This window comes from Tursiops truncatus, chromosome 17 (genome assembly GCF_011762595.2).
Source record: "Tursiops truncatus isolate mTurTru1 chromosome 17, mTurTru1.mat.Y, whole genome shotgun sequence".
Taxonomy (NCBI): Eukaryota; Metazoa; Chordata; class Mammalia; order Artiodactyla; family Delphinidae; genus Tursiops; species Tursiops truncatus.
The window spans coordinates 45,152,610-45,179,114 of record NC_047050.1 but is presented as its reverse complement, the minus strand read 5'-3'; the positions used below and the strand labels follow the sequence as shown (position 1 = coordinate 45,179,114).

Below are 26,505 nucleotides of genomic sequence, written 5' to 3'. Positions count from 1 at the left end.
CTGCTTTCTTTGATAACACATGACTATATTTTTAAAATCATGTTTAAAAACACATAACATAAAATTTACTATCTTTTCGGTTATAACTGCACATCTCAGTAGTATTAAGTATATTTATATTGTTGTGAAAGAAATCTCTATTATAACTTTTTCATCTTGTAAAACTGAAACTTTATATCCAATAAACAACTCCCTTTACCCCTCTCCCCACCATCTGACAGCCACCATTCTACTTTCTGTTTCTATGAATTTGACTACGTTAGGTACCTTTTATATTTGTAATCATATAGTATTTGTCTTCTTGTGATTGGCGTATTTCACTTAGCATAATATCTTCAAGGTTCATCTGTGTTGTATTGGGTTGGCCAAAAGGTTTGTTCGGTTTTCCCATAAAATGGCTCTAGTGGCGCTTAGTTGTCTTTAACTTCATTTGAAACAATTTTGTTAGATTGTATTGTGACAGCTGTCATAGCGTGCATGTAAAAAAAACTTACCAAAATTGGTGAATTTTTGTGTAGCCATTTTAATATTGAAGATGGAAGAAAAACACTTGCGGCATATTATGCTTTATTATTTCAAGAAAGGTAAAAACACAACTGAAACGCCAAAAAAAGTTGTGCAGTGTATGGGGAAGGTACTGTGACTGATCAAATGTGTCAGAAGTGGTCTGCGAAGTTCCTTGCTGGAGATTTCTCTCTGGATGATGATGCTCCACGGTTGAGTAGACCAGTTGAAGTTGATAGCAATCAAATCGAGACATTAATTGAGAACAATCAACGTTATACCACGCAGCTCTTACACATAGTGCTGCTATGAACATGGGTATGCAAATATCTCTTCGAGACTCTGTTTTCAATTTTTTTGGATATATACATAGAATTATAACTGCTTATAGTGGTTCTATTTTTAATTTTTTAGGAAACTTCATACTGTTTTTCATAGCACTGCACTATTTTACAGTCCTACCTACAGTGCACTAGGGTTACAGTTTCTATACATCCTTGCCAACACTTGTAATTTTCTTTTTTTTTTTTCATGGTAGCCATTCTGATGGGTGTGAGGTGATAGGTGATTGTGGTTTTGATTTGTATTTCTCATGATTAGTGATGTTGACCATCTGTTCATATGCTTACTTGGCCATTTGTGTATTATCTTTGGAGAAATGTCTGTTCGCATTCTTTCCCATATTTTAATCAGGTTATTTGATTTTTTTTGTTGTTGAGTGTTGGAGCTCTTTATATATTCTGGATACTAACCTCTCATTAGATAAACGATTTGTAAATATTTTCTTCCATTCTATAGGTTGCTTCCTTACTCTGTTGATTATGTCCTTTGAGGGACAAAATCTATTGGGATATTCATAGGGATTTTGATGAATCTGTAGATTGCTTTGAGCAGTATGGACATCTTAACAATATTAAATTTTCCATCCCCTGGGCACGGGTGTCCTTCCATTTAGTTGTGTCTTTAAACTTTAAACTCTGAATTTTACTTTTTGTGCTGCAGACTGTTAGTAGTTATGTCTCATAGGTCTTTCACGCAAAGGTGAGATGCATTCTATAACTCACTTTAGAGCTGTGACTAGAAATGCTTGGTATGTGGTTCTTTAAAAAATTGTTTTAAAAGATGCAAAAGGGTGGTATATATCTTTCTAAAAAGTGAGTTTATACTTCAGCATTTAAAAAAATTGGAACAGTGTTTTTTTGTTGTTGTTTTTTTTTTTTTTTTGCGGTACGCGGGCCTCTCACTGCTGTGGCCTCTCCCGATGCAGAGCACAGGCTCTGGACGCGCAGGCTCAGCGGCCATGGCTCACGGGCCCAGCCGCTCCATGGCATGTGGGATCCTCCCGGACCGGGGCACGAACCCGTGTCCCCTGCATCGGCAGGTGGACCCCCAACCACTGCGCCACCAGGGAAGCCCGGAACAGTGTTATTTTAAAGTTCAGTTCTATTGTTCTGTCAAAATACTACTATAGCATATTATGTCAGTTAGAAAAATAACTTTATCATATTCTAAGATAATGAACATGAGACCCAAAGCGATCTTTCTGAATGATTGTTTAAAATGCTGTTTCTTTAAATTCTCCAATATTTAGAAGTCGTTGGAGTTCTGGAGTGGGTGGAAGTGGAGGAGGATCCTCTGGTAGGTCGTCAGCTGGAGCTCGAGATTCTCGCCGACAGACTCGAGTAATTCGGACGGGACGGGATCGAGGATCTGGGCTTTTGGGCAGTCAACCCCAGCCAGTTATTCCAGCATCTGTGATTCCAGAGGAGCTGATTTCACAGGTATGGATCTTGTAGAACAATTAACGTAAGATAGCAGGACAGGGTGAGGTTTAACTAAATATAGCAGGCTGTAGTCATGATGTATATCATGAACTGTGAAATACTGGTTTTCTGTATTGATCCTAGGAAGCTGATTTTAATAAAGAAGTTATGAAAAAGATAATTAGCATAGTACTCTATTTTTTATTTCAGGCCCAAGTCGTTTTACAAGGCAAATCCAGAAGTGTCATTATTCGAGAACTTCAGCGAACAAATCTTGATGTAAACCTTGCTGTAAATAATTTACTTAGCCGGGATGATGAAGATGGAGATGATGGGGATGATACAGCCAGTGAATCTTATTTGCCTGGAGGTTGGTTGATCACCATCATGGTTTTCTCATCTCTGAAGGGAGAGATTTTTTTTTGACTGGGGAATGGAATTTTAAAGTGCAATAGATTTGCTGACTGTTCTTTCCAAGGTGGTAGATATTTCTCACTGTAGTGTTTGATTTGATGGTAAAATTCTCTTTAAGGGAAAATGTTTTTGCTCAGTGGACTTGTGTTTGGTCCTATAAAGACATGGATGTATGTGCATGTCTTTATCACTGGCTGACAGATGACTGGAATGTTGTATTTTGATGCCCTTATTACTGAATATGGAATAACTGAACTGCATTTAGATTTTGACTTTCTGTGATGTCACAAGAATCTTCAATAGTGATCTTTTTTTCTTGTGGTAATTTAGTAGTTAGCCCAAGCAACAATCATGCAATTGATGTTCCTTAAAATCTGTGTTAATAACGTTAACTTTATTTCCTAGGTAGTTACTGCTTTTCTTCTCAGGTTATGTCAGTAGTCAGTCCCTGATTTTAATGTTTTAATTTTCAGGGATTTTTCAATGGTCTGCAGATTTTTTTCTCTATATCTGCTTCATTTATGTTTGTTTCTGTTTATAGAGGATCTTATGTCTCTTCTTGATGCTGACATTCATTCTGCCCACCCAAGTGTCATTATTGATGCAGATGCCATGTTTTCTGAAGACATTAGCTATTTTGGTTACCCTTCTTTTCGTCGTTCGTCACTTTCCAGGCTAGGCTCATCTCGAGGTAATTTTGCATTTATTTCTTTGTGATTGTTGGCTGACTCTATGGAGAGATAGTGGTAGAATTCATTGTATTTGAACTTTTAATATTACAGTAGACGAAATCATTACTTGATAGTGTTTTTGGATGCTTTGGCATTAAAATAGTTACTTTTGAGTTTGAAGAGCCACACTAGAACTTTAGAGATGATCTTATCAACATAGTAGCATATATGTAAAGGGTTACAACTTACCTAACTGTATTTTTAATTAGGAATATGGATTCTGAAGTAAAAGCAGAATTCTGCTTTACGGTGACATGCAGCATTCAGATAACAAGTCTCTTTAGTTTATTTGATTAAAATAAAGTGATTATTTTGTTCATTTTAAACCCTGGTTAGATGGAAGAGTGAAATATGAAAAAACTTATTAGAATGAGATTGATCAATAGTAAATATCTAGAAATGCTTATTATACTAAAATGATATTTTCAGAAGTTTGAAATCTTGAAAAGGTATAGTACACAGTAGAGTTTAGAAAGAAGATTTTGAAATCATACAAATATAAACCTTTCTCTGTGTATGTTGATGTGGATTTAGCTTGCATTTTAACTTTTGTAAGTCAGTATTTTTACTTTCCAGAATGTAAAACTGCTTGATTGAAGTAACAGGCAAGAATCAGATATATTATTTACTTATCATTAGTAAACTGGAAAGGATGCTGTTTTATATTAAGACCTTACTGCAAATACCTAGTACTTGAAAGCAGTTTTAAAATAACAGACTTACGATGATCTTTTAGTGTACTGAACCTATTATGTAATGGCTTAAAAATTTTTTAAAAATAAGTGCATATTTTACTGCCTAAAATGCATCAAGTATTGCATTTAAGATATTCAATATCTAACACAAAACTCCTTCTAAATTTCTCCCTTTTGCTTTTCCTTAGGTCATTCTATGTGGGCATCTGTTTTACTTTGAACCATATGAAATTGGTGGTACTTGACCATGTTAGATCTGCATGGATGGCAGTTTTATATGGTTCAACTTAATATTGTTTTTAATCCTTACTATCCAAGTCTTGGAAAGTTTATTTTGGTTGCCTATTTAAAAAATAATATGTGAGCAAGCTGGAAAAAAACTGGTTTTAAAAAGTTTGTAGGCCAGTTTCAGGGGAAGCATTTTTGTAAAGTAATCTTTCTATAAAGTAATCTTTCTATAAAGATTCTCAAAAGAAAAATTCTGTCTAGTTTCTCAGAAATTTTAAGACTTTTCCATAAAAATCCAGCCTGTAAAATTACTCTAAACAAGGGCTTGGATTATCAGAAGTTTTATAGTTAATGGATTTTTATTTTACCCTTTTCAAGATTTGGTTGTTTTTTTTTTTTTTAATCTGTATGTGTAGACTCTCTAACAAATACTCTTTTTTGTTTATGTATCTAACGTGTTAAAATTTTAATTTATGAATATTTTCTAATAAATTTAAGTTACGGTAAACATTTTTAATGAAAGCCAAAAATTTAAAACTCCATTTAAAAAATCCAAAATCCAGTTTAAAATAAAGCAGTTCTGCTCTAAAAGCATATAGTTGGAATTCAGAAAAGTCTGCCTCAACATAGTGCTTAAAAATACTAGTTTATAATTTTCATACATTCACTTGAAAGAGTTAATGTTTTGAATGTTGCATGTCAAGCTTATTAGATATACATTTACATTAAGTTCTTGTGAGTGGATAAACTGCTGTTAGTTGCATCCTGAAGGGTCTTTACTAGAGAGTGGCTTACTTTTATCCCACTGGTGTGACCCAATTGCATACCAGTTCTCCTTCTTCCCTTAGAGAGAGACTCTGAGCTGTTGCGTGAACGTGAATCCGTTTTACGTTTACGTGAACGAAGGTGGCTTGATGGAGCCTCATTTGATAATGAAAGGGGCTCTACCAGCAAGGAAGGAGAGCCAAACTTGGATAAGAAGAATACACCTGTTCAAAGTCCAGTGTCTCTAGGAGAAGATTTGCAGTGGTGGCCTGATAAGGTATTTGAAAAGAAACCCCACCCATCCTTTCCATTTTAACTGAATTCCTGGCACTCCCCTCCGCCCCCCCAAAAAGGTTTCTGTTTTATTTCAGATTTTCGTACTGTCATTTAAAATGCAGAGATAGGAATTCCCTGGCCGTCCAGTGGTTAGGACTCTATGCTTCCACTGCAGGGGTCATGGGTTCTATCCGTGGTCAGGGAACTAAGATCCTGCATGCTGCATGGCGCGGTCAGAAAATAAAAAATAAAAATAAAATGCAGACATAAAGTGATATTTTTGTTTTGTTTTAAATATAAGTAGATCATCTTTATTTGACAGTACAGGAGTCGTTTTAAGGAGATGTGTTCAGTGGTGCTATTTCTTTTTCTACTTGATGAAGTAAATCAGAGAAATAAGGATGGTAGTTCCAGATAATATATCAGCATTCTGTTTCAAGATTTCTTTTCTGGTGGTAATTATACCAGTAACGAATGGTATATTTCTTGATAGGAATTTGTTTTGTACTGTCAAGAGTACCCCATTTTCTGCAGGGCAGGTTTCTGGTCATTGTTACAAGCATGCATGTCAGGGCAAGATTAGGGATCTGTGTTTCTTTGATTTTAGCTTTCCCGTTTGATGGCAGTGAATTCTGACAGGCCCTTTGCTCTAAAAGCTGTGGGAGACAAAGCAGGCTGAACAGGAATGGACTGGGGGAATTATGCTCTGCATCCTGAGTGGTAGTACAATGACTAGCTTCTAGAAAGCATGCAGGATTTAAGTTGATTTGAATCTGTAAAAATCCATCACTGCTACAAGTGAAACAGAGTTGACACATTCTTTTATTTTACTTTTATTTTTATTGGGGTGTAATTGATTTACAGTATTGTGTTAGTTTCAGGTGTACAGCAAAGTGAATCTGTTATACAAATACATACATCCACTCTTTTTTAGATTCTTTTCCCATATAGACATAGTCTATTGATGGTGTGTAGGTTTCACTGTCTTAAGTGATTGGTAATTTATCTTCAAAGGCTCCTGTAGGAAGCCATGGGGTTTTCACCTGTTTTTTGGAGTGCCTGTTTCTTATTTCCAGAGCCAGTTGGATAGGAACTTTTCTAAAGTAGAAGTAAAAGAAGATAAGAACTTGAAGGTTATCTCTAGCAGATAAGGAGATTCTGATGTAGATTTCTTTTCTTTCTTTGAAGTTGAATTTGGGATATTAAAGGAAAAATATTATTTAGTGTTCTGAATTTGTTTATATTTCATAGTTATTGTGACTCTTGATGTAGTTCATTTATTTTCCTCTGTATTCAGCTCATGTGGAAAGCTTGAATGCAAGAAGGAACATGAATTTCAATCAGCCTCTTTGTAAGCAAAAGGTTATTCTGTTTTCTTTGGCAGCTGACAGACTTTCCCTGAATTGCATTCTCTTACTTATTTCCATAAAACTAGAAATGTTCCAATTTCTACTTTTACTTCATATGGTAGAAGGTGATTTAAACCATTGGGCTTTTTCTTTTTCATTTCTTTTTTTTCCCCTACATTGTTCTTTGTTTCCTGTTTCTCTTGCCTTGATCATGCTAGAGCTGTGTCTATGTCATATTGGCAGGAAGTAATAGAGGACTCATTAATCTTGTTTTAATAGTGCCATTGCATACATATTAGTGTAGGCTTCTTTGTCACACATCTGAAAGTGTTTTGAACAGTATGAGTTTAGCAAGCTTTTTCCCTGGCCAGTGTACCCTCTGTTAGAGTTAGCCGGTCTTTGTTGGCCTTTACTGATAGGCATGGTTTTGGGTATAGCTTGTTTTCAGAGACAGTTACTAAATGCATCGTAAAATCTTGACACTGTACAGGTCTTACTTACTTAGTGTGTTATTTCCTTCGTTTGTTTAGACATTGAATGAAGGAGAAATAGCAGTGTGTGCAACAAAGTATATCCTACCTATACCTTTTTTTCCTATTAAGGAAAAACCTAATTTAAAATGTCACTGAAGAACTACTTTTTATTAGCTTGTGATTGAAATTTAGACATCAAAAATTTCAGTTCAGGGAAAGAAAACAGCATAAACCTAATTAAGCTGTTAAGCATTATCCCAGTTATCAACAAACCACTAGATGATTTGCAAGGCTGAATGCTACAGTCAGAAAGAGAATGCAGAGAGTTGTTAAAGGGAAAAAAGACCTTGCTTTTAGAACAGTGTGCAAAATGATCATACAGGGGCATAGGATACATTCCACATGAAGAAACAGGCACTATGTGGGGCCTTCTTAGTCCTCCAGAATTGGGGGTGGTGATCCCTGAGGAGGAGAAAAGGGTTTTGGGGCAAACTTGATAGGAGATGGAGAGGTAGGTGGAGAGAGCAGGGAGGTATAGGGCGTCAGCACGCACTGTTTGGAGGTAGTCTCTCTGTCTCTTTTGCTTTCTTGCTCTCTCCCTTTTTTTTTTGTGTGTTTTGTTTTTTTTGGGGGGTGGGGGAGTGGGAAGAGGGTGTCCCAGCTTAATTTCAGAAATGACCTAAATTGTAAGATTGGTTAGTATCCATGGTATTTTTCATTCTTCCTTTTGTTAGAGTGCCTGAGAAATTCCACTGTTAAATTATCTGGAATAATTTTGACTTTCCCACCACCTATTTAGAGGAACAGCTACTTCTTCAAAATTTCACCATTTTCTAGGCTAATAAAGCTCCCTTAATGGTGGAATGAATGTTCTCTTTAAGCCTTTACAGTATAATCTTAAATTGAAAATATTTGAGGTAACCTTAAACTTTATTTCCATAAATTATTTTGATTTAAATGTCAAAACTAGTATAAAAGCATAATTGGTAACCCTTGTGCACTGTTGGTGGGAATGTACATTGGTTCAGCCACTATGGAAAACAGTAGGGAGGGTCTTTAAAAAATTAAAAACAGAGCTACTGTATGATTTAGCAATTCCACTTCTGGGTATTTATCTGAAGAAAATGAAAACACTAACTCGAAATACATTTACCCCCATGTCTATTGCAGCATTGTTTACAATAGCCAAGATATGGAAGCAACCTAAGCATCCATCAGTGGATGGGGACACACATGCACACGTGATTGAGTAGCCTTGGTTAAATGCATATTGTGTGTTAGGCCTTTTGTTCAGGTGTTAGGGTGAGAGTTTTGTAGAAAGGCAGAACAATGATGTTAATACTTTGGTGTTAAGTACCATAATGGAATTAGGTATAAGAGGCTTTGGGGAATCACAGGAGGCCAGAGTGATTACTAAGAGTTACTTTGATGGGAAGGTGCAATCTTTCAATTAGGCAGTTATCTAACATGGCTCCATTTTCACTTCTCAGTCATTTTTGGAATTTACTTTTCTCAGATTAGAAATTTAGTTCTGTGTTGCTGAATGTCTACATTTACGTTGTAACTATATATATATGTGTATATATATATATATATATACACACACATACATACATATATATACCAACCTACTTCCAACAAGAATCTAAAGTGACTGATAAGAGAATAAAAAATGCAGCCACAGTAGTAACAAAGACTGTTAAAAGTAAGAATGCAAAGGTAAGAGCTAAGTAGTAAATGCTGAAGGGAAAGGGCCGAGAAAACTTACACGGAAATCCATACTAAGTAAATCTGAAGTTGAACATAAAAACTTCTGCTTTGTGCCCTGTAACAAAACAAACCCTTTCAGATTAGAAAATGCACACATCCTTTATTTCCAGTAAGCTCCCAGAGAAGAATTTGACAAAAGTTGTTTGGTGGGTGATGAAGAAACGAAACTGATTCAGCAAGTCAGTATTGTTAATTTACAGTCGTATCGCTTACTGTTCTGGATCTATTTTCATATAGTTTAGGGAAAATAAGAAAATTTATTCTCCACCAGCCTTTTGAATTGTAGAGTTGTGTGTTATTCTCAAGTTTCTTTGAATGGTGTTGAGAGGAAATAGTCCCATGACGTTTGGCTCCTTAAATTATTTGAAGCAGCCATCACTGTTGGGACCAGTTGATCAAATTTGTTGGTCATTCTGCTTCGCCTTCAAGGTTCTAGAAGTGGAAGTTGGGTGAGGAAGGTCTTTTTTTTTTTTAAATCGACATATGGAAGCTTCCAGGAAGTATCTGTTAAAAGTTGGCTAGGTGTGTCACAAATGTACTTTAATAATAAAGTAAGAGCAAAAGGAGAAGAGGTCATAAAGAGGAAGAGAAGCCAGGCATAAGGAGAAAATGGAAACCTAGATAGGTAAGGAGAAGTGAAGTGTGAATAAGGACAGTTAACAAATTGTGCCATGTAACCTGTAGTTGTATAGCATCCATTTCAGCCATAATACACAGCACATTGCAGTTAGAATTGGTACTTAATGGGAAAACTAGTGTTTGCTGATAGTAGGAAAATTTAAAAAAAGAAAACCAAGGTTTGTAGGGAGAAATTTAGGAATAATAAGACCAATTTTTTAAAAAATGTAAGTCACTAGATGAAATTAATAGGAGTTCATGTTGCTATGCTGAATGACCTTTTTCTTTTTCTTTTAAAGCTTTGGCTTTTTAAGGTAATTTTTATCATATTTTTGACATTTTCCATCTGTCTTTAGGGAGGGATTCCTCATTTGGTTGATCTTTAATGTTCAGACAGTTGCAAATTTATTGATTAGATTCAGCTTCTAAAGGATTCGTTTTGTTTAAAAAAAAATAGAGCTACAAACTACTGATCTTAACGGAAATGTGCATATCCACCTTTTCCAGTTGGATTGAAGCAGGGCCCAACTTGCTCAGAAGCAGCCATTAGTATTTCATCAAAACGATAAAAGCCTTGTCTTCTATGATATTGTGAAGTGTGTGAGCTAAAATACTGTTTCTTTGTGTGTATTTGATTGCTTTGTATTTCTCCACCTACTGATCTAAATCAGGCAAGAGACAATAGGTGATTTTTCCATCATCTTCCTTTGGTTGGTGGTTTTGCCATCTCTCCACATTTGTCCATAATGGATTTTCAGGGCCTTCAGGGTTCACTTAGCTCATTCAGGACTAATGAGCTGGGGAACATTGGTCCATCCTTGAAGGATATAGGCAAGTCAGTTCTGAGAGTGCTTCACACACCATGCTGTGGCTATAGGGATGAATTGTTTAGGATTGTACTGCTCTGGCAGAGTTTTTACTCAAAAAGTTTGAGTTGAGATGAATTTGTTCCTTCAGTTGTCAGTGTGCTCCTACTATGTGCCAAGCACTAGGCTGGCCTGTGGGAATGTAGAGGTGAATTCGTTATGGACCTTCCCATAGGCAACTCATTGGGGAAGACAGACATTCACATACAATGAAATGTGTTCACAGTATGACCAGTGCTAGACTGAAGGTGTGAATACGGTATTTATAGGGGCTCAGAGTGGGGAATGACTAACACCACCTGAGAGATGTGGCAAAGACTTCACAGAGGAGATGACATTTAAGCAGCATTTTTAAGGTCAAGTAGGCATTAACCAAGATGCAGAGGCATTCCAAACACGTCAAGTATGGGCCTAGAGTCAGGAAAGGTCAGGGTGTGTTTGCGGAGCAGTGAGAAATTCAGAATTGCTGCTCTTTGGTGGGAGAAGGAGAAGAGCAGGGTGGAGAAGACCAGAGAGCCCTAGACGACTTCCCAAAGAGTTAGGATGTTGTTCTGCCAGCAAAGTTCTTAGAGAAATGACATGATGAGATTGGTGGGGTTTGGTTTTGTATATTTTTAGGGAGACGAGCACTATTGGCACAGTGGGAGAAAGATAGGAATAGTAAAAATCTAGAGTCAGTTAAGAGACTGCTAGAACTGTTGTAGAAGGGAATTGTGAGGCTCTCAACCAAAGCAATGACAGGGAGGATGGATGAAGGGAAGAATGTTCGAGGAAGTTGAGACAAAGTATAGCATTGGTTTGCTAGTCACCATCTGGTTAAGAGAAGAGGAAGAGTTGAAGAGAGGGCCCAGGTTCCCTTGTTGCCCTCCTGTTACTGGGTGGGTGGTAGATGTCATTCATGGAGACAGGGACTACAGGGGACATGTAGCTTTGGAGGAGACGATGAATTCATTTTGGAGATGGTAGGGTGCTTTTCAGACATCCAGGCAGTTAATCTGCAGGTTAGTCTGCAGATAGAAGATTTACATGTTTAAAAGCGTGGCGCCCCAGTGGATACAGTCACTTAGGCTGAGGGTGGAACATCATTTGAATAAACGGACAAGGACAGAATCTGGGTCAGGGAGTACGTGGTGGTACAAGGAAGGTGGAAAAATTACTGTAGTCATGAAGATAGGAGGAAGACCAGTAGAGAGTAGTGACCTATGAACAAGGGAGAGGAGAGGTTCTAGAACTGGTGATGAACAGGGTCCAATGGTTCAAAGAGTTTGAAGAGAGAAGATGGATTGGTTCAATGCACGGGGCATCGATAAGGCTGTTGGAAGAGCAGGCGTGGCTGTCAGTGCAAGCCGGTGAGGTGAGACGGACGCCGGGTGACAGTTCACTTCTCCGGGCCTAAGACTGAAGGGCAGGCGGGTTTGGACGGTTGTGGAGGTAATGAGAGAGGGTTGTGTCCACTGTGTGTGGTGAGCTGTCCTTAGATAGTAGAGAGGAACACTTCTTTCTCTGAGAAGGGGAGGGGGAGGGGAGAATGGTATTTTTTCATTAAGTAAGTCTGGATGGAGATGGAAATACTCAGGAAGCTTGAGCCTTTTGGGTGAGTAGGAGATGAAGTCAGGGCAGCAGAGTAACCAGAGTTGAATTTGACCACTTATTTGTGCCAGGTGCTTTAATATATGTTACTTTATTTGGTTTTTACCGCCCCCCTCCCCATCGTGTTATTATTATACCCATTTTAGAAGTGAAGAAATGGGTTCAGAGAAGTTACATAACTTATCTGAAGTTACCTACTTAATAAGTGTTGGATCCAGGTTTTGGACTCAACTTGGTCTGATTCTATCATCTCTTTAACCAAGGGGTCGAGAAGGAAGTGTGAGGTAGAAATGTTAAGATTTGATGCAGCAGCCCTGGAGAAAGTACACGGTGTGTTTTTCAGATACCCATGGTGAAGGGAAGAGTAGAATTGCTAAGTTGGAAAATTTCAAGTTCGGTCTCTTTCCCATCCCTCCATAGATGTGACTTGAAAATAGAGCTGATTGGCACTGGTAAAATAGAAGATTAAAATTAGTGTTCTTCAGTATCTATAGTTACTGGAAGTTACTGTATAGTTTAGATTATAACAGAAAATGAACAGAGATACTGACTAAACCTATTGATTTGTCTGCTTATAAGTGAAAGATTGAAACTATCAATGACATGTTATAATAAATGAATATCTATAGCTTCCCACTGCATCAGAAACAAGTTAAATGAAGTCTTGTAAACTAATAATACATCAGCGCCATTTATTGGTTTGGGGACCATTTTAATTAATAATAAATGCCCAAAATATAGAACTTTAACCAAAGACTTGTCCATTTTAAAGCAAAATGGGGATTGAAGGGGCTTAAAATTCCTGTTGTTTCTAACAGAAGTCCCTGAAGAACATATACCAAAGTGTTTGAGAACTTCATCCAAACCTACTTTAAAGCATTATGTGCAATTAAGTTGTTGTGACATAATTACATTGCATAATTGTTGGGTCCGTTTTCTTGAGCTTATAATGTACCTGGAAAATAAACCTCTTGGGGGGAAAAAAAGTTCATACTGATTATTGGAGAAAGACTATATATGCAAGCAAGATCTTATTTTAAAGAGGTAACTTGAAACTCCAAGAAAGCACTTGATGTTTTAATTGTAGTTTTATAGAAAGTATTAATGCTTTTATGTATTTCAGAAATTTCGTATGTTAAATGGAAATTGTTTTAAATGTGTAAATATTTGAGTTTATGTAAGCATGTATGTACTGTGCTAAAAGTCACTTGTGTTGGGCTTCCCTGGTGGCACAGTGGTTGAGAGTCCGCCTGCTGATGCAGGGGACACAGGTTCATGCCCCGGGCCGGGAAGATCCCACATGCCGCGGAGGGGCTGGGCCTGTGAGCCATGACCGCTGAGTCTGCGCGTCTGGAGCCTGTGCTCCGCAACGGGAGAGGCCACGACAGTGAGAGGCCTGCGTACCGCAAAAAAAAAAAAAAAAGTCACTTGTGTTTTGGTTTGTGTGTAATATTAATATGCAACTTTTGGTTTAAAATTTTTTCTTAAACAATTAGTGGCTTACATTTTAAAAAAGAAAAATCAACAGCATGAAACTGCAAAAAAAAAAAATTAGTGTTCTTTCTATACAGCTCTGAGGCATAACCTGTTGTTATTATAAGTCTTGACAGGCTTCACAGACTATAGCTGAGCACCATAACCCATCTGACCAAATAAGATTGGAATTTGACAGAAACCTAAAAAGACGCCATTAGTTTAGCATACTCTGGAGCCAGAACATCAAAGAGAGCAGGAGAAGTTTTGCAGTGGCAAAAATACAACGTAAAATCTGTTATTGGCAAGCTTTGCTGTGAGATTTCTGGTCATTTTGGTCTTATGTTAAGAAAATTATCACTTTATCATTTATATTATTAATTTATTGTCTGCACTTTTTATAATTTAATTGCGTTCCGACTCATTGCATGTGCATTGCTTTAAAACTAAATGAACTTTTACCTTAAAAAACAACACAGACACTTGTTTCAGCAGCTTGGAATAGCCTACAGGGAAGGAATCTTGTGTTGATACTCGACTTTCCCCACTTCAACTCCTTAGTCTGTTTTTTCTTCATTTATTCAACACGTTTATTGAGCATCTACTCTGTTCACTGTTCTAAGAACAAGGGATACAGTGGTGAACAAGACAAAGCTTATATTTGAGTGAAGTAGACTATAAATGAGTAAATACGTCAAGTAAATATGTCAAGTTGTGAAGTGCTGTGAACTAAAGAAAGCAGAGTCAGGAGATGGAATATTAGAGTGCTGATTTTGTAGATAGTGCAGTCAGGGAAGGTCTCATTTGAGCAGACTTGATTGAGGAGAGGGAGTGAGTCACCTGAGAACAACAAGAGAATGACAAGGACATGGTGGGATACTGGCAGGAGCAGGAAAAAGGCCAGTATGACTGGAGGAGAGTGAGTTCGGAGGCATGGGGGCGGGGGTGGGGCACCCAGGCCACTTAAAGGAGGGCATTGCGGGCTGTGCTGGAGACTTTGCTAAAGCGGTTTGTGTGTTCACATAATTAATCGAAATTTGATGTAGTAATTAATGTGATGTATCTGAATCTTTAAGTTTGGCAGTTGTTATATTTATACCACTGTGTTATTTCCACTTTACAGGATGGAACAAAATTCATCTGTATTGGGGCTCTGTATTCTGAGCTTTTGGCTGTCAGCAGTAAAGGAGAACTTTATCAGTGGAAGTGGAGTGAATCTGAGCCTTACAGAAATGCACAGGTATTTCATTATATTAAATCTTCCTTTAAATAGCTCTTCAAATCAGCATACAAAATGGTAATCACTTTTCTTATGCTTTCAAAGAATCCTTCCTTACATCATCCACGAGCAACATTTTTGGGGCTAACCAATGAAAAGATAGTTCTCCTGTCTGCAAATAGCATAAGAGCAACTGTAGCTACAGAAAATAACAAGGTATGACACACTGTGAAAAACATTTCTTAAATTCTTGATTTTCTTCCTCTCCCTGCCCCTTTTCCATCTTTTCATTTCTATCTAACTAGATCTGCAAATAACAAAGTGTCTCAAGCCTTAGTACAGTAATCCAATGTATAATCTTTTTATTGCTGGTTTATCTCTGTATTATAATTCCTTTTCAGAGATAGCTTTCTACTTTAAGGGAAGGAAAAATATTCACGCTAAGTCCTGGCAAAAGAGGAGATATTGAAGAACTACAGTAGATAGATTGAGGAAGTATGGATATTATATCTCAGATTATCAGTGTGACTTTAGAGTCACTAAATTCGTTTAAAAATTGTTGGAGCAGATATGGACTTTAAATTAATGCCTTAGAGATGGCTTTTAGACATTTATTTCAATAACTAGTATTTTGATTGACTTGCGTGAAGAAAGTATTTTAGTTTCTAGTCTTATTAAGGAGCTTTTCTGAATTACTTTTTTTTCTAGCCTTTAGAATTCCAGTCCAGAGTGTAGGTATTCCTTACCCTCGTTTTGACCACAATCCTTTTGAAAAGATTACTTGTTTTTATTTAATCCTCTGGTGTTTTATCTTTAGGTTGCTACATGGGTAGATGAAACTTTAAGTTCTGTGGCTTCTAAATTAGAGCACACCGCACAGACTTACTCAGAACTTCAAGGAGAACGGATTGTTTCTTTACATTGCTGTGCCCTTTATACCTGCGCACAGCTAGAGAACAATTTATATTGGTGGTGAGTATCACAGAGGGGGGTATTTCATATCAGTGGATGCTTTTATGTACACAGATAGGTGCTTTGAGTAGTGGAATACCAACAGAGAAGGTCAGTTGAAAGATAATGCTTTAGACTCACAGAAAACAAACATATGGTTACCAAAGGGGAAAGGGGGTAGGGGAGAGATAAACTAGGAGTCTGGGATTGGCAGATAGAAACTGCTCTATAGAAAATAGACACACAACAAGGTCCTACTGTATAGCACAGAGAACTATATACAATATCCTGTAATAAACCATAATGGTAAAGAATATGAAAAAGAATATTATATAGAGAATATGAAAAAGAATATATATATATTTTGACCACAATCCTTTTGAAAAGATTACTTGTTTTTATTTATATTTTATATGTGTATATATATTCTTTTTCATATTCTATATATAGAATATACATCTAATATTCGTATATATTTCACATTTTTTTTATATATATATATATATATAATGTAATATAATAACTGAATCACTTTGGTGTATACCAGAAACTAACACATCATTGTAAATCAACTATACTTCAATTAAAAAAAAAAAAGCTAATGCTTTATAGAGAGGGAAATTTTCACTTTGGAGCAAAGTAACATTGGAAAAAACCCTTAAGATAAAGAAAAGCTTATAAAAATAATACATACTTAGTGACTATAATTATGAAATTTTTAAAAGGTATAAAGTAGAAACAAAAATCACCTATAATCCTACAACCCAAATGTAACTACTATTAACATTTTGGGAGTATTTTATTAATCTTTTTTTTTTCCTATATATAAACGTGTACTTTGCTTTTATTTAATTAGAAACTTAGAGTGTTTTTCATACTTTTTTCATTTAACAGCTACATAAAATATAATTTTAAAGGTTATTAAAGTATGTCATTGTATGAATATTCTGTGCCTCATTTAATTATTCCTTTAATGTTCGAAAGGGGCTTCAAATGTATTTTCTGTTGTGTTTTAGGGAATTATCAGCAACTTTGCATTGGCAGAAGTAATGTATAGGGGAATTTACTAATGAAACAGAATTATTTGGAAGTAAATATCAAATGATGAATTTCCTGTGACTTTTAATCCTAAATGTTTAATAAAAGTGGACCCAGTTATGTATTGTAAACCTGTGATCAAGTTATGATTATTAATAAGTTACACATGCTAATATTATACTGAGGCAAAAATATTAGAGAAGGAATATACAAGTAATACTTAAATATAATGTGTATAATTTCAGATTTATTTAATGGGCTTCTTCGCCGCTTATTTGTCCAATTTTTGCTTTTCAGGGGTGTAGTCCCTTTTAGTCAAAGGAAAAAAATGTTAGAGAAAGCTAGAGCAAAAAACAAAAAGCCCAAATCTAGTGCTGGTATTTCTTCAATGCCGAACATCACTGTTGGTACCCAGGTAAGTGGTTAGAATTAAGTCTGTCCTGAGACTTCTCTGGTGGTCTTCCTTGGGTAAGTCTCCACGCTCCTAATGCAGGGGGCCCCAGATTTGATCCCTGGTCGGGGAACTAGATCCCACATGCATGCCCGCCACTAAGAGTTCATACGCTGCAACTAAGAAGTCCGCGTACCTCAACTAAGAAGTCTGCATACTGCAGGCAAAATAAATAAATACATATTAAAAAAAAAAAGAATTAAGTCTGTCCTAAGGGACATTGTTGCTCATCAAAATCATTTCTTCCCCTGTAATTAATTCCCCTGTAGGCAGTTTTATAAATGAATGTCATTTGAAGGACCTGGTTCCAGTAGTATGTATGTGCCACATCACTTTTCACTCAATAGCTGAGTAACATAGATTCTGCCCTGATGTCAGCTGGTTTTCCTGTGGGACAGGAATCTCAGATTAGCCTGGTTTTAAGAATCATTTGGTACTTAAATGTAGAGTTTAAAAATGTAGAGTCTGGAGCCCCTTGCCTGAATTATTCTTTCAGTTGGTTGGTGGTAGGACACAGGCTCCCTTATGTGTCACAAACATCCCAGATGATTCTTATGACCAAGCAGTTTGAAAGATACTGCTCTCTGGCAATATTGTCAGCATGAGGCAGGAGTCTTCGTCAAATCCTCGTGTTTCTACTAGTTTCTGAGATGGTTTTAGCCTCTTATATATATATCTTATGGAATGTGATTTTCTAGTACCCCAATGGTTCTCAAAGTGTGGTCCAAGGACTCCTGCTGGCTTCTCAGCCCTTTCGGGGGATCTGAGAGTCCTTCTTTTTCCAGTTACCTATCTGTGTAAGGCTGAGTTGTTGTCATATACTTTAGCTAAAGTAACATATTACAGCAAATTGAATGCAGGAGCATACATGGGACTCCAGCTGTCTTCCATTAAATTAGACATTAAGAGATTTGCAAAAATGTAAACAATGCCACTTTTCTTGCTGATTTTTTAAAAAATGTAGTTATTTTTATAAATTATATTAACATGGGGTTTATTAATATTAAATATTTAAAATTTTCAGTTTTAATTACTAATACATTAAATACCAACTATATATGACCCACATAAACAAAAGATTTGGGGATTCTTGGTAATATTTAAAAAGGGGAGACGGTCCTGAGACCAAAAGAGTCTGAACGCTACCGTTATACTTCTAATTCATTAGATTCTGTTAGAAATTTATCTTCGGGTTAAAAGTCGATATTTATATTCATTATAGCAAGTGCTGCAATGAGTGTTTAAGGACTTTATAATCCCTAACGCTTAGACAAGTGTTGGGTTTTGTGACGTAACATGGCACTAATTTCCTCATCTAGCACTTTTTTTTCAATTCAGCTTTTTCTCATCACTGTAAGGTGGTATCATGTTTACATTACCTATGTCTTAAAAAGTAATCACTGCTTTAGCTGTTACTTTTCTCCAAAACTCAGCTTATGTACTTCTTATTTTTGTTTGGGACTCCCATTTGTTTTGGTCCTATTCATGGTTGTCTTGTTCTGACTCCTTTGTTGGCCTTCCAACTAGGAAGTTTTCAGCAATTACCCATTATTTTGAATATTGTTGTTTAGTCTTCATTATTTACATCAGTTGGTTTGGACAGATCTCTCTTTTCTAGGAGCTCCCTTTTTCTTATTCAGTTCACATACTGATTTCTCATGTTTTCAAAGTTCCTTATTTATTAGACTCACATATTAGCAGAATATCCTGGCAGATGCCTTATTAGCATGTAGGATGACATTACTATAGACAGGGAGGGTAGAAAAATCCTTTAAAGATGCACTGAAGAAAAGTTTTAAGCAATAGCTTGGCACTAAATTGGTGAAAAATAGCAGCATATTCCAATACTTTGGTATAGAATAAGATTTTGTTTTAAAGTGTAGAAAACTGGAGGTTTAAGACAGTCATGGCCACATAATGGGGAAATCGTTCATATGTTAACATCAGAAAGAATGGTCGATCAGTTAAGAGTTTGCAGCCGCACCTGCACTCACAGATCATAATTGTGGAGAGTAGTATGTTTAGCAAATATTCATTTCATGTCTTCTTATATGCTGGATATACACCTCCTTGTCTCTAAGGTGCATTTATTTTTATAAGAAGGTGTTAATGGATAACTTCTAATATATCTTGCCACATTTCTTTGACAATTACAGCCTTCTTTCTTGTTGATCCTCTTTCAGTATTTAAGCTTTCACCAGTATTTTCCAAAAATTTATGGATAAAACCTCTCTTTAAGTCAACCTAAGCAGGACATACCCTTTTCAAGAAGTCGGCTCTTCTGAACTATTCATTCTATGCCACAGAGCTATATTTAGTGACACACAACTATTCTTTGACAGAACTCCTGCTCTGTGTCAGTATTTCCAGTTCCTGTACTTCTCAAATGTACCACCTTCTTAAGACTGTGTGACTTATATTTAATTATAAATTGACAAAAAACATGATCATCATATAGTCCACTGTCAAATATAACATAATCGTTAGTCACTGGATGACTGAACAGAAAGTAAGATTGGGCTGCTTTAGAATCAAAAGAGATTTCCAGAAATAATGTTCATACCTCATTTTGAGTTACTGTTGGTGCATTTGGCAGTGTCACCTTAGAGGTTATTGGTTTTAGAGTATGACCTAGGGGTGCTCCATGGCAGTGAAGATTTATAGGTTATTCACTGCTGAACTCAGTTAACTTCTAACACTAATGTCTACATATTCTTTTTCTAATTTAAGAGAAAACTTATATTATTCAGTGAAAATTCTGGCTTGTAGGAAACAACAGTCTTCTGAGGGAAACAAGTATTGGTAGAGTTGAAGTTATGGAGCCTATATATAGCATCATGAATTAAGGAAGAAAATAATTTCAAATTATAAGAAACAGATAAAAAAATGTAATTGTTCACATTTCACTTTTTAAATAATAACCTTTTTAGTTTCTTCTCTGCTATTTCTCTTCTGTGTCCTTGTGGCAGAATGGTCAGGTTATTTGCTGCATGAAATTTTAAAGTTCATTTTTAGCAAATGTGCCAATTATTCCTGCTCCATAATTTGGGAACACGTAACTCCTCTAGTTTGTTTTAAAATTGTCATCTTGATGGTGATTTTTCTTTTGTTTGCTAGGTATGCCTAAGAAATAATCCTCTCTATCATGCTGGAGCAGTTGCATTTTCAATTAGTGCTGGGATTCCTAAAGTTGGTGTCTTAATGGAGTCAGTTTGGAATATGAATGATAGCTGTAGGTTTCAGCTTAGATCTCCTGAGAGCTTGAAAAGCATGGACAAAGCTAGCAAAACTACTGAAGCTAAGTAAGTACTATGCCCTAACTAATCTTGATTTAACATCAGTTTCTAGTTTGCTCTGTATGTGAAGGGGGGTACCAAGGAGACTTAGAGGTGTACAGTGACTTAGACAAGTGTTAACGTGAGGGGGTCTTATTAAGATCCCCATGAATTTTCAAAGGAATTGGTAAAATTTACTGTTTGCAAATTGGTTAATATTTGTATATTATAGTTATTCTTAATGTTTGGTGGCCAGAATGGCAGTGTAGGGTTCTCTTTTGATGTCTTTGTTTTGTCATTAGAGTTCATCCTTGGAAGGTGTTGTATAGCAGTGATAATATGTTCAGCCATACTGTCTTAGGCAGACTTTTTCCTCCTCTCTCCATGTATAATCATCTTAATTTCTACCAAACATCTTGCCTGCATCTTGATCATTGAAAGGGTTTTACAGGTTAATGTGCTTGGGGAGGGAAATTCTATAAAGGATTTGTAAACTTTTGGGTTGGGGGGGATATGTGAACAGAAATACCACTGAATTGTGTATAACCCACATTCTGGGGCTGGCTTACTGTTTGGGAGCCAGGTACACAGATCTTAACAGCTGTACTTTTAGAAGCATCTACTCATCTTTATGATTTGGTTGTTTGGTACATGATCTTAAACACTTTAGTAAAGTTTCAAAATTACTTTTTTTTTTAATGTTGTAAAAATACATGAGCATTATAGAAACGTGGAAGAGTAATATAATATCACATTCCAGAAATAGCATTTTAAATATTTTGGTATACTATTTTCTTTCATTCTAAATTATACAAGCATTGAAAAGAAATGATTGGGACTGTACTATACATATAGATTTTTAAAGTTTCGAAATTTTTTGCTCAAATCAATGTAATGATTGTACAAGGATTACTGTTAAAATAAGTTTAAAGATATTCTTTTATAAACCAAAGCTACTGTAATTTATGCCTAATTAAGTTTTTTGCTTATTTTGTGCTCTCTGTCTTGTTTTTATTTTTTAAATTTATTTATTTTTTTGTTTTAGAATATGTTTATTCAATTAAATGGATTTATAATACTTTATATTAAAGTGCAAGACACGGTGTGGATATTTTCCAAGCACATGAATTTCAGCTGGCACTAGATTTATAAGGAACCCGTGTAAGAGAAAAAGGTTTTTTAGAATCCTCTTCCTTATCTAGCCCATATTAGCTGATCGAATTGAGCATTCTTAATACCAGACTCTAGACACTTGCTTTTTAAAGGCTTACTTCATTGCAGGCAAAGGCATAAGTGAAAATACCACATTGCCATCTCCCCTAAACTCCCACGTTTTATCCCAGGGTAGGTCATACTCTTGGTCTGGGTGTTTAGCACGATGGTGGAGATGCTTGTTGATGGCTAGTGATACATGACTTCTCTTAGGTCATAAGTTGATCCTTGCTTGGCAGCTCTCTTCCTTTGCTTCTTCAAAGGGAGAAACCAAAGTGTTGAGTAGGATGTGACATGCCATCTTTTTTTTTTTAACGTCTTTATTGGAGTATAATTGCCTTACAGTGGCGTGTTAGTTTCTGCTGTATAACAAAGTGAATCAGCTATACATATACATATATCCCCATATCCCCTCCCTCTTGCGTCTCCCTCCCACCCTCCCTATCCCACCCCTCTAGGTGGTCACAAGGCACCGAGCTGATCTCCCTGTGCTATGCGGCTGCTTCCCACTAGCTATCTACCTTACGTTTGGTAGTGTATATGTGTCCATGCCACTCTCTCACTTTGTCACAGCTTACCCTTCCCCCTCCCCATATCCTCAAGTCCATTCTCTAGTAGGTCTGTGTCTTTATTCCCATCTTGCCCCTAGATTCTTCATGATCATTTTTTTTTCTTTTTTTAGATTCCATATATTGTTTTTAAAAATAGGTGGATAGACTTTCCCTCTATTTGCATTGATTGTTTTTATCCTAGAAATAAAAGTAGCAAAATACATTTTCATTGTTTATGAAACTTTGTAAAGAGCATTTGAAATCTTTTTGATGTGCACAAATAGAAAACGAGATTAAAATAGGATGTGGTATTTATATCCTGTGATTTATTAAGTTTTTCAGAACCTTCCTTGAAATTTGCCTTCTTTATTAATAAACTTGGTAAAAGAGCTAAGTGAAATTAAATGTTAAGAAGATAATCATTTTCATGTCAGTAGACTCTTATAGTCATGGAAACGTGCTGACTTTAAGCGTGCTCGTGATGAGTCAGTACTGGCTTGCTTCCACTGTCACAGGATTTGCAGAGCAGCCATGAGTGTTCATGTGTGCTTGTACTGAGAACTTTGCTAAGATGCTGGTAAAAATAACGCTGTTTTTCTATGGACTATTTCTAAACTCAGGTGAAATTCCTGGTGGGGTTAATAGCAGATGAGGGGGTTAAGATGATAGCCCTGATTATAATATATGCCAGCATAATCTATATATAACAAATTTCTGAGTAATACATGACTTTTCTCTCTAAAAATTGATTTCTGCCTTTTAATGAATAAAAATATATTTTTACCATCTGTAGAATATTATGTAGTTGCTATAGTTATCTTCTCGAGTACAGCATTAATGAAATAACTCAAGGAAGAGGGATAGTTTATTAATACTATAATTTCTCATTTCAGTTATAGCAGGTGATTATTCTTGGACCATCTGGTGGTAAAGTTTTGTAAGCCATTGCAAGGAGAGTTCCTTCTTTGAACTCTAGGAAATTAATGATATAGTAGACTTTTTATTTATTTGCCTTTATCATCTTTTCAGTTAAATTGCAGTGTCCAAGTCAGGATTTACTGAAGTGTGAAACTTGTTTCTCAAGAGGCTTATGATAAAGCTATATTGATAAATTGAGTGTAGCTTTTGTTGTTATTCCTAGATAAGGCTTATCTGAACCATTGTTCCACGTTGTTGATAGCTTCACATAGTATATTTCTTTCCTATTTTAAAACATTAAGAAAAATTTGAAGTATGCAATGTGTATCTTTTTCAGTTTGCATCCTAAAGAATAACCATTTTGTATAAGTTTTTACTATTTCATTCCCTAATGAGAATAAACTTGAGTCTTAAAAATAAGCCATTCGACAGGTTCCTAATATGTCATTTTCCTAATTATAAGGAGAATCTTATTTCTAATTGCAGGCCTGAAAGTAAGCAGGAACCTGTGAAAACAGAAATGGGTCCTCCACCATCTCCAGCATCCACGTGTAGTGATGCATCCTCCATTGCCAGCAGTGCATCAATGCCGTATAGTAAGTTTTATGTGTAGTACACATTGGTCAAAGTAAGATCCCAGGCAGAGAGCTGTGTTCAGTTTGTTTCTGATTTGAGGCAACTCAGACCATTTTTAATATCTTTTAATATAAATTGTGTTCCTACTAGTTTGATTTTTTTCAATGTGCAACTTTATTTAAATAGAAAAACAGTATTTACAGTGTTGCGTATTCTTGTTGTTTTTGCGAGTTATAATTTGCTGCAATATGTAAAGTGCATTGCAGTAATAGAAGGAAATAATTGCCCCTCTAGAATATCTGCCTACCTTTGTTGGGACTATTATTGTAGATTGGTTATGGCTTGGTCACAACTTTCGCTCAGAATTTGTAGAATTTAAAAACCTAGATTTACTACTGCACCTTGGATTTAAAGAATTTTTTTTAAAAAAGCTTACCAAAGTACATTTATTTTCTAGTTTTAATTGCTTTGTACTTGAGGAAATTGAAAGTTTTCAATAGTCATGTGCTAGTTTTAAGAACAGCCCAACAGATCCTCCTTTTTAAACATGGGTCCGATAGCCCTAATTTTGAGGGTCCAGAATAAGTTTAAAATTTTTAAATACTTCTTTGCAGTTGTTTATAGTAGTGTTAATATTGTTAGGCATTAACAAACATGGATATTTTTCACTATGAATTCATTTAAAGTGGAAGTTAGTTATGAAAGCTCAATTCATAAAGCAGTAGTTCATGAAATTTATTTAGATGTCTCAGTTATGTATCCCTTTACAAATGATCTTTTTTCATATATTTAGATGAAATCTATAAAGTCTCTTTCACATTTTCTTTTTGGTACTTACCATTTTGTTGTTGTCTAAGAACGACGACGGTCCACCCCTGCCCCAAAAGAGGAGGAAAAGGTGAACGAAGAGCAGTGGTCTCTTCGGGAAGTCGTTTTTGTGGAAGATGTTAAGAATGTTCCTGTTGGCAAGGTTTGTTCAGAATGTCTAAGAATTAGTTACTAACTGAACTATAATGGTATTGGTTATCGAAGAACTTACGGTTGGTGAGTGCTCATCAGCCCTTTCCTCAAGGCTGCTTTATTTATCACCTCTAATGATCTCTTTAGTCCCATCCTTTAATCTGATGCACGTATCTCCTTTGTCCCTGACAGATGAACTGAAGATTATTATACCTCTCCTTGAGCATTTATGGTGATATTCTGCTTTTTTTAAAAAGTGTTATTTTGGAATAATTTTAGATTTACAGAAAAGTTGCTAAGAGATAATAACATTACTTTTTGATACAGTCCATTCTTTGGGACTTATACAGTTTTAATGGAGATGATCTTCCATAACATTTAAAAATCTTGCTACTGTCTTTAAGCTTCCACTTTCTCTTCCCTTCTTCCTGGAGAGGGTCTTGCCTCCTAAGAAACCAAGTGAGTAGAGTTCATCAGCTGGAATGCCATTAATTTCACCTTTGTCCTTTCACATTCTTAAAAACAAAATGGGACTATAGCTGTAGAATACCTGCAAAGTAACTTTTCCTGATTGCTCTTTAGTTTGTGAAATGGAATGGTCTTTCATTTGGACTTAAAGGGCAGAGTAGATACATCATGTCCTGCAATTTACAAAGGCCTTTTGATTTCAAATAGAACTGTAGTTTACGGGCAGCTATGTTTTTCTAAGACGATCACATTGGCTTAAAATCAAAAGCAGTAAGTAGCAGAGGTAGGACTCAAGTATTCTGGTTTCAAGTCCTGTGCTTGGCTTTCTGTGCATTGCTCACTCTACCTATGTTGTCTGTGGATAATATGTCATGGAAGTAGATGTCAACAGTATATTTGGTGAGTGTGTTCAGGTTAATTTTACAACTTGACGATCATTGAAGAAACATACTCATAAGGAATTAAGTGCCTTCAGTGTTAAATTGGTTCAATGACTCTAACTTGCATATTGATTTCATATGAGTTAGTGTTAACATTTATCGTATTTACCTGTATTCTAGGTGCTGAAAGTGGATGGAGCCTATGTTGCTGTAAAATTTCCAGGAACGTCCAGTAATACAAACTGTCAAAACAACTCTGGTTCAGATGCTGACCCTTCTTCTCTCCTTCAGGATTGTAGGTTACTTAGAATTGATGAACTGCAGGTAAGTGTAGAGGACTCACTCAGCAGGTGAATGTCGGGACCCTGAGTATGTTACAGATTTGAGAGCAAAATTCCTTGTCATGCAGGTTGTCAAAACTGGAGGAACACCAAAAGTTCCTGACTGTTTCCAAAGGACTCCTAAAAAGCTTTGTATACCTGAAAAAACAGAAATATTAGCAGTAAATGTGGATTCCAAAGGTAAAAGATTTTGTAACTTTTCTAACTGGCATACTCCATGTTCTATTAATACTTGTGCAGTGAATGGGAATTAGATAAAGTGGTTTGGGGCATTTGGCAGTTTTTGTCTCCTGTGTGTAACGTTATGGAATGAAATGTATCTACATTTGAAATGTGGCTAGAGATGTAAAATTTGGTAGGTACTTACTAGAGTTCACTAAGGATGTGTAACATTTTTTTTTTTTAACATTTATGTGTTTCTGAAGGTGTGCATGCTGTTTTGAAGACTGGAAATTGGGTACGGTACTGTATCTTTGATCTTGCTACAGGAAAAGCAGAACAGGAAAATAATTTCCCTACAAGCAGCATTGCTTTCCTTGGTCAGAATGAGAGGAATGTAGCCATCTTTACTGCTGGACAGGTATAGAGGCTTATTTTTGCTTTTGAAAATTTATATGACAACATTGGCATTTTTGTGATGCTTAGGGTTT

The 26,505-nt window shown here is 36.0% G+C and overlaps 1 protein-coding gene across 8 annotated transcripts in view; it reads left to right on the top strand.

Moving 5' to 3' along the window:
- Positions 1 to 26,505, top strand: part of UBR5 (ubiquitin protein ligase E3 component n-recognin 5) — a 141,681-nt gene that overhangs the window by 49,422 nt on the left and 65,754 nt on the right. For 6 of the 8 annotated variants that reach the window (XM_033843190.2, XM_033843194.2, XM_033843188.2 and 3 more), the window contains exons 6-19: positions 2,096 to 2,285; positions 2,478 to 2,637; positions 3,223 to 3,372; positions 5,166 to 5,377; positions 14,639 to 14,755; positions 14,840 to 14,950; positions 15,552 to 15,706; positions 17,021 to 17,138; positions 20,292 to 20,476; positions 23,617 to 23,726; positions 24,564 to 24,676; positions 25,695 to 25,838; positions 25,924 to 26,035; positions 26,281 to 26,435. In XM_033843190.2, coding sequence (XP_033699081.1) covers positions 2,096 to 2,285; positions 2,478 to 2,637; positions 3,223 to 3,372; positions 5,166 to 5,377; positions 14,639 to 14,755; positions 14,840 to 14,950; positions 15,552 to 15,706; positions 17,021 to 17,138; positions 20,292 to 20,476; positions 23,617 to 23,726; positions 24,564 to 24,676; positions 25,695 to 25,838; positions 25,924 to 26,035; positions 26,281 to 26,435 — 2,032 coding nt within the window. The remainder of the gene's footprint in view (positions 1 to 2,095; positions 2,286 to 2,477; positions 2,638 to 3,222; positions 3,373 to 5,165; positions 5,378 to 14,638; positions 14,756 to 14,839; positions 14,951 to 15,551; positions 15,707 to 17,020; positions 17,139 to 20,291; positions 20,477 to 23,616; positions 23,727 to 24,563; positions 24,677 to 25,694; positions 25,839 to 25,923; positions 26,036 to 26,280; positions 26,436 to 26,505) is intronic. The other 2 variants (XM_033843192.2, XM_033843191.2) reach the window with 1 other exon arrangement.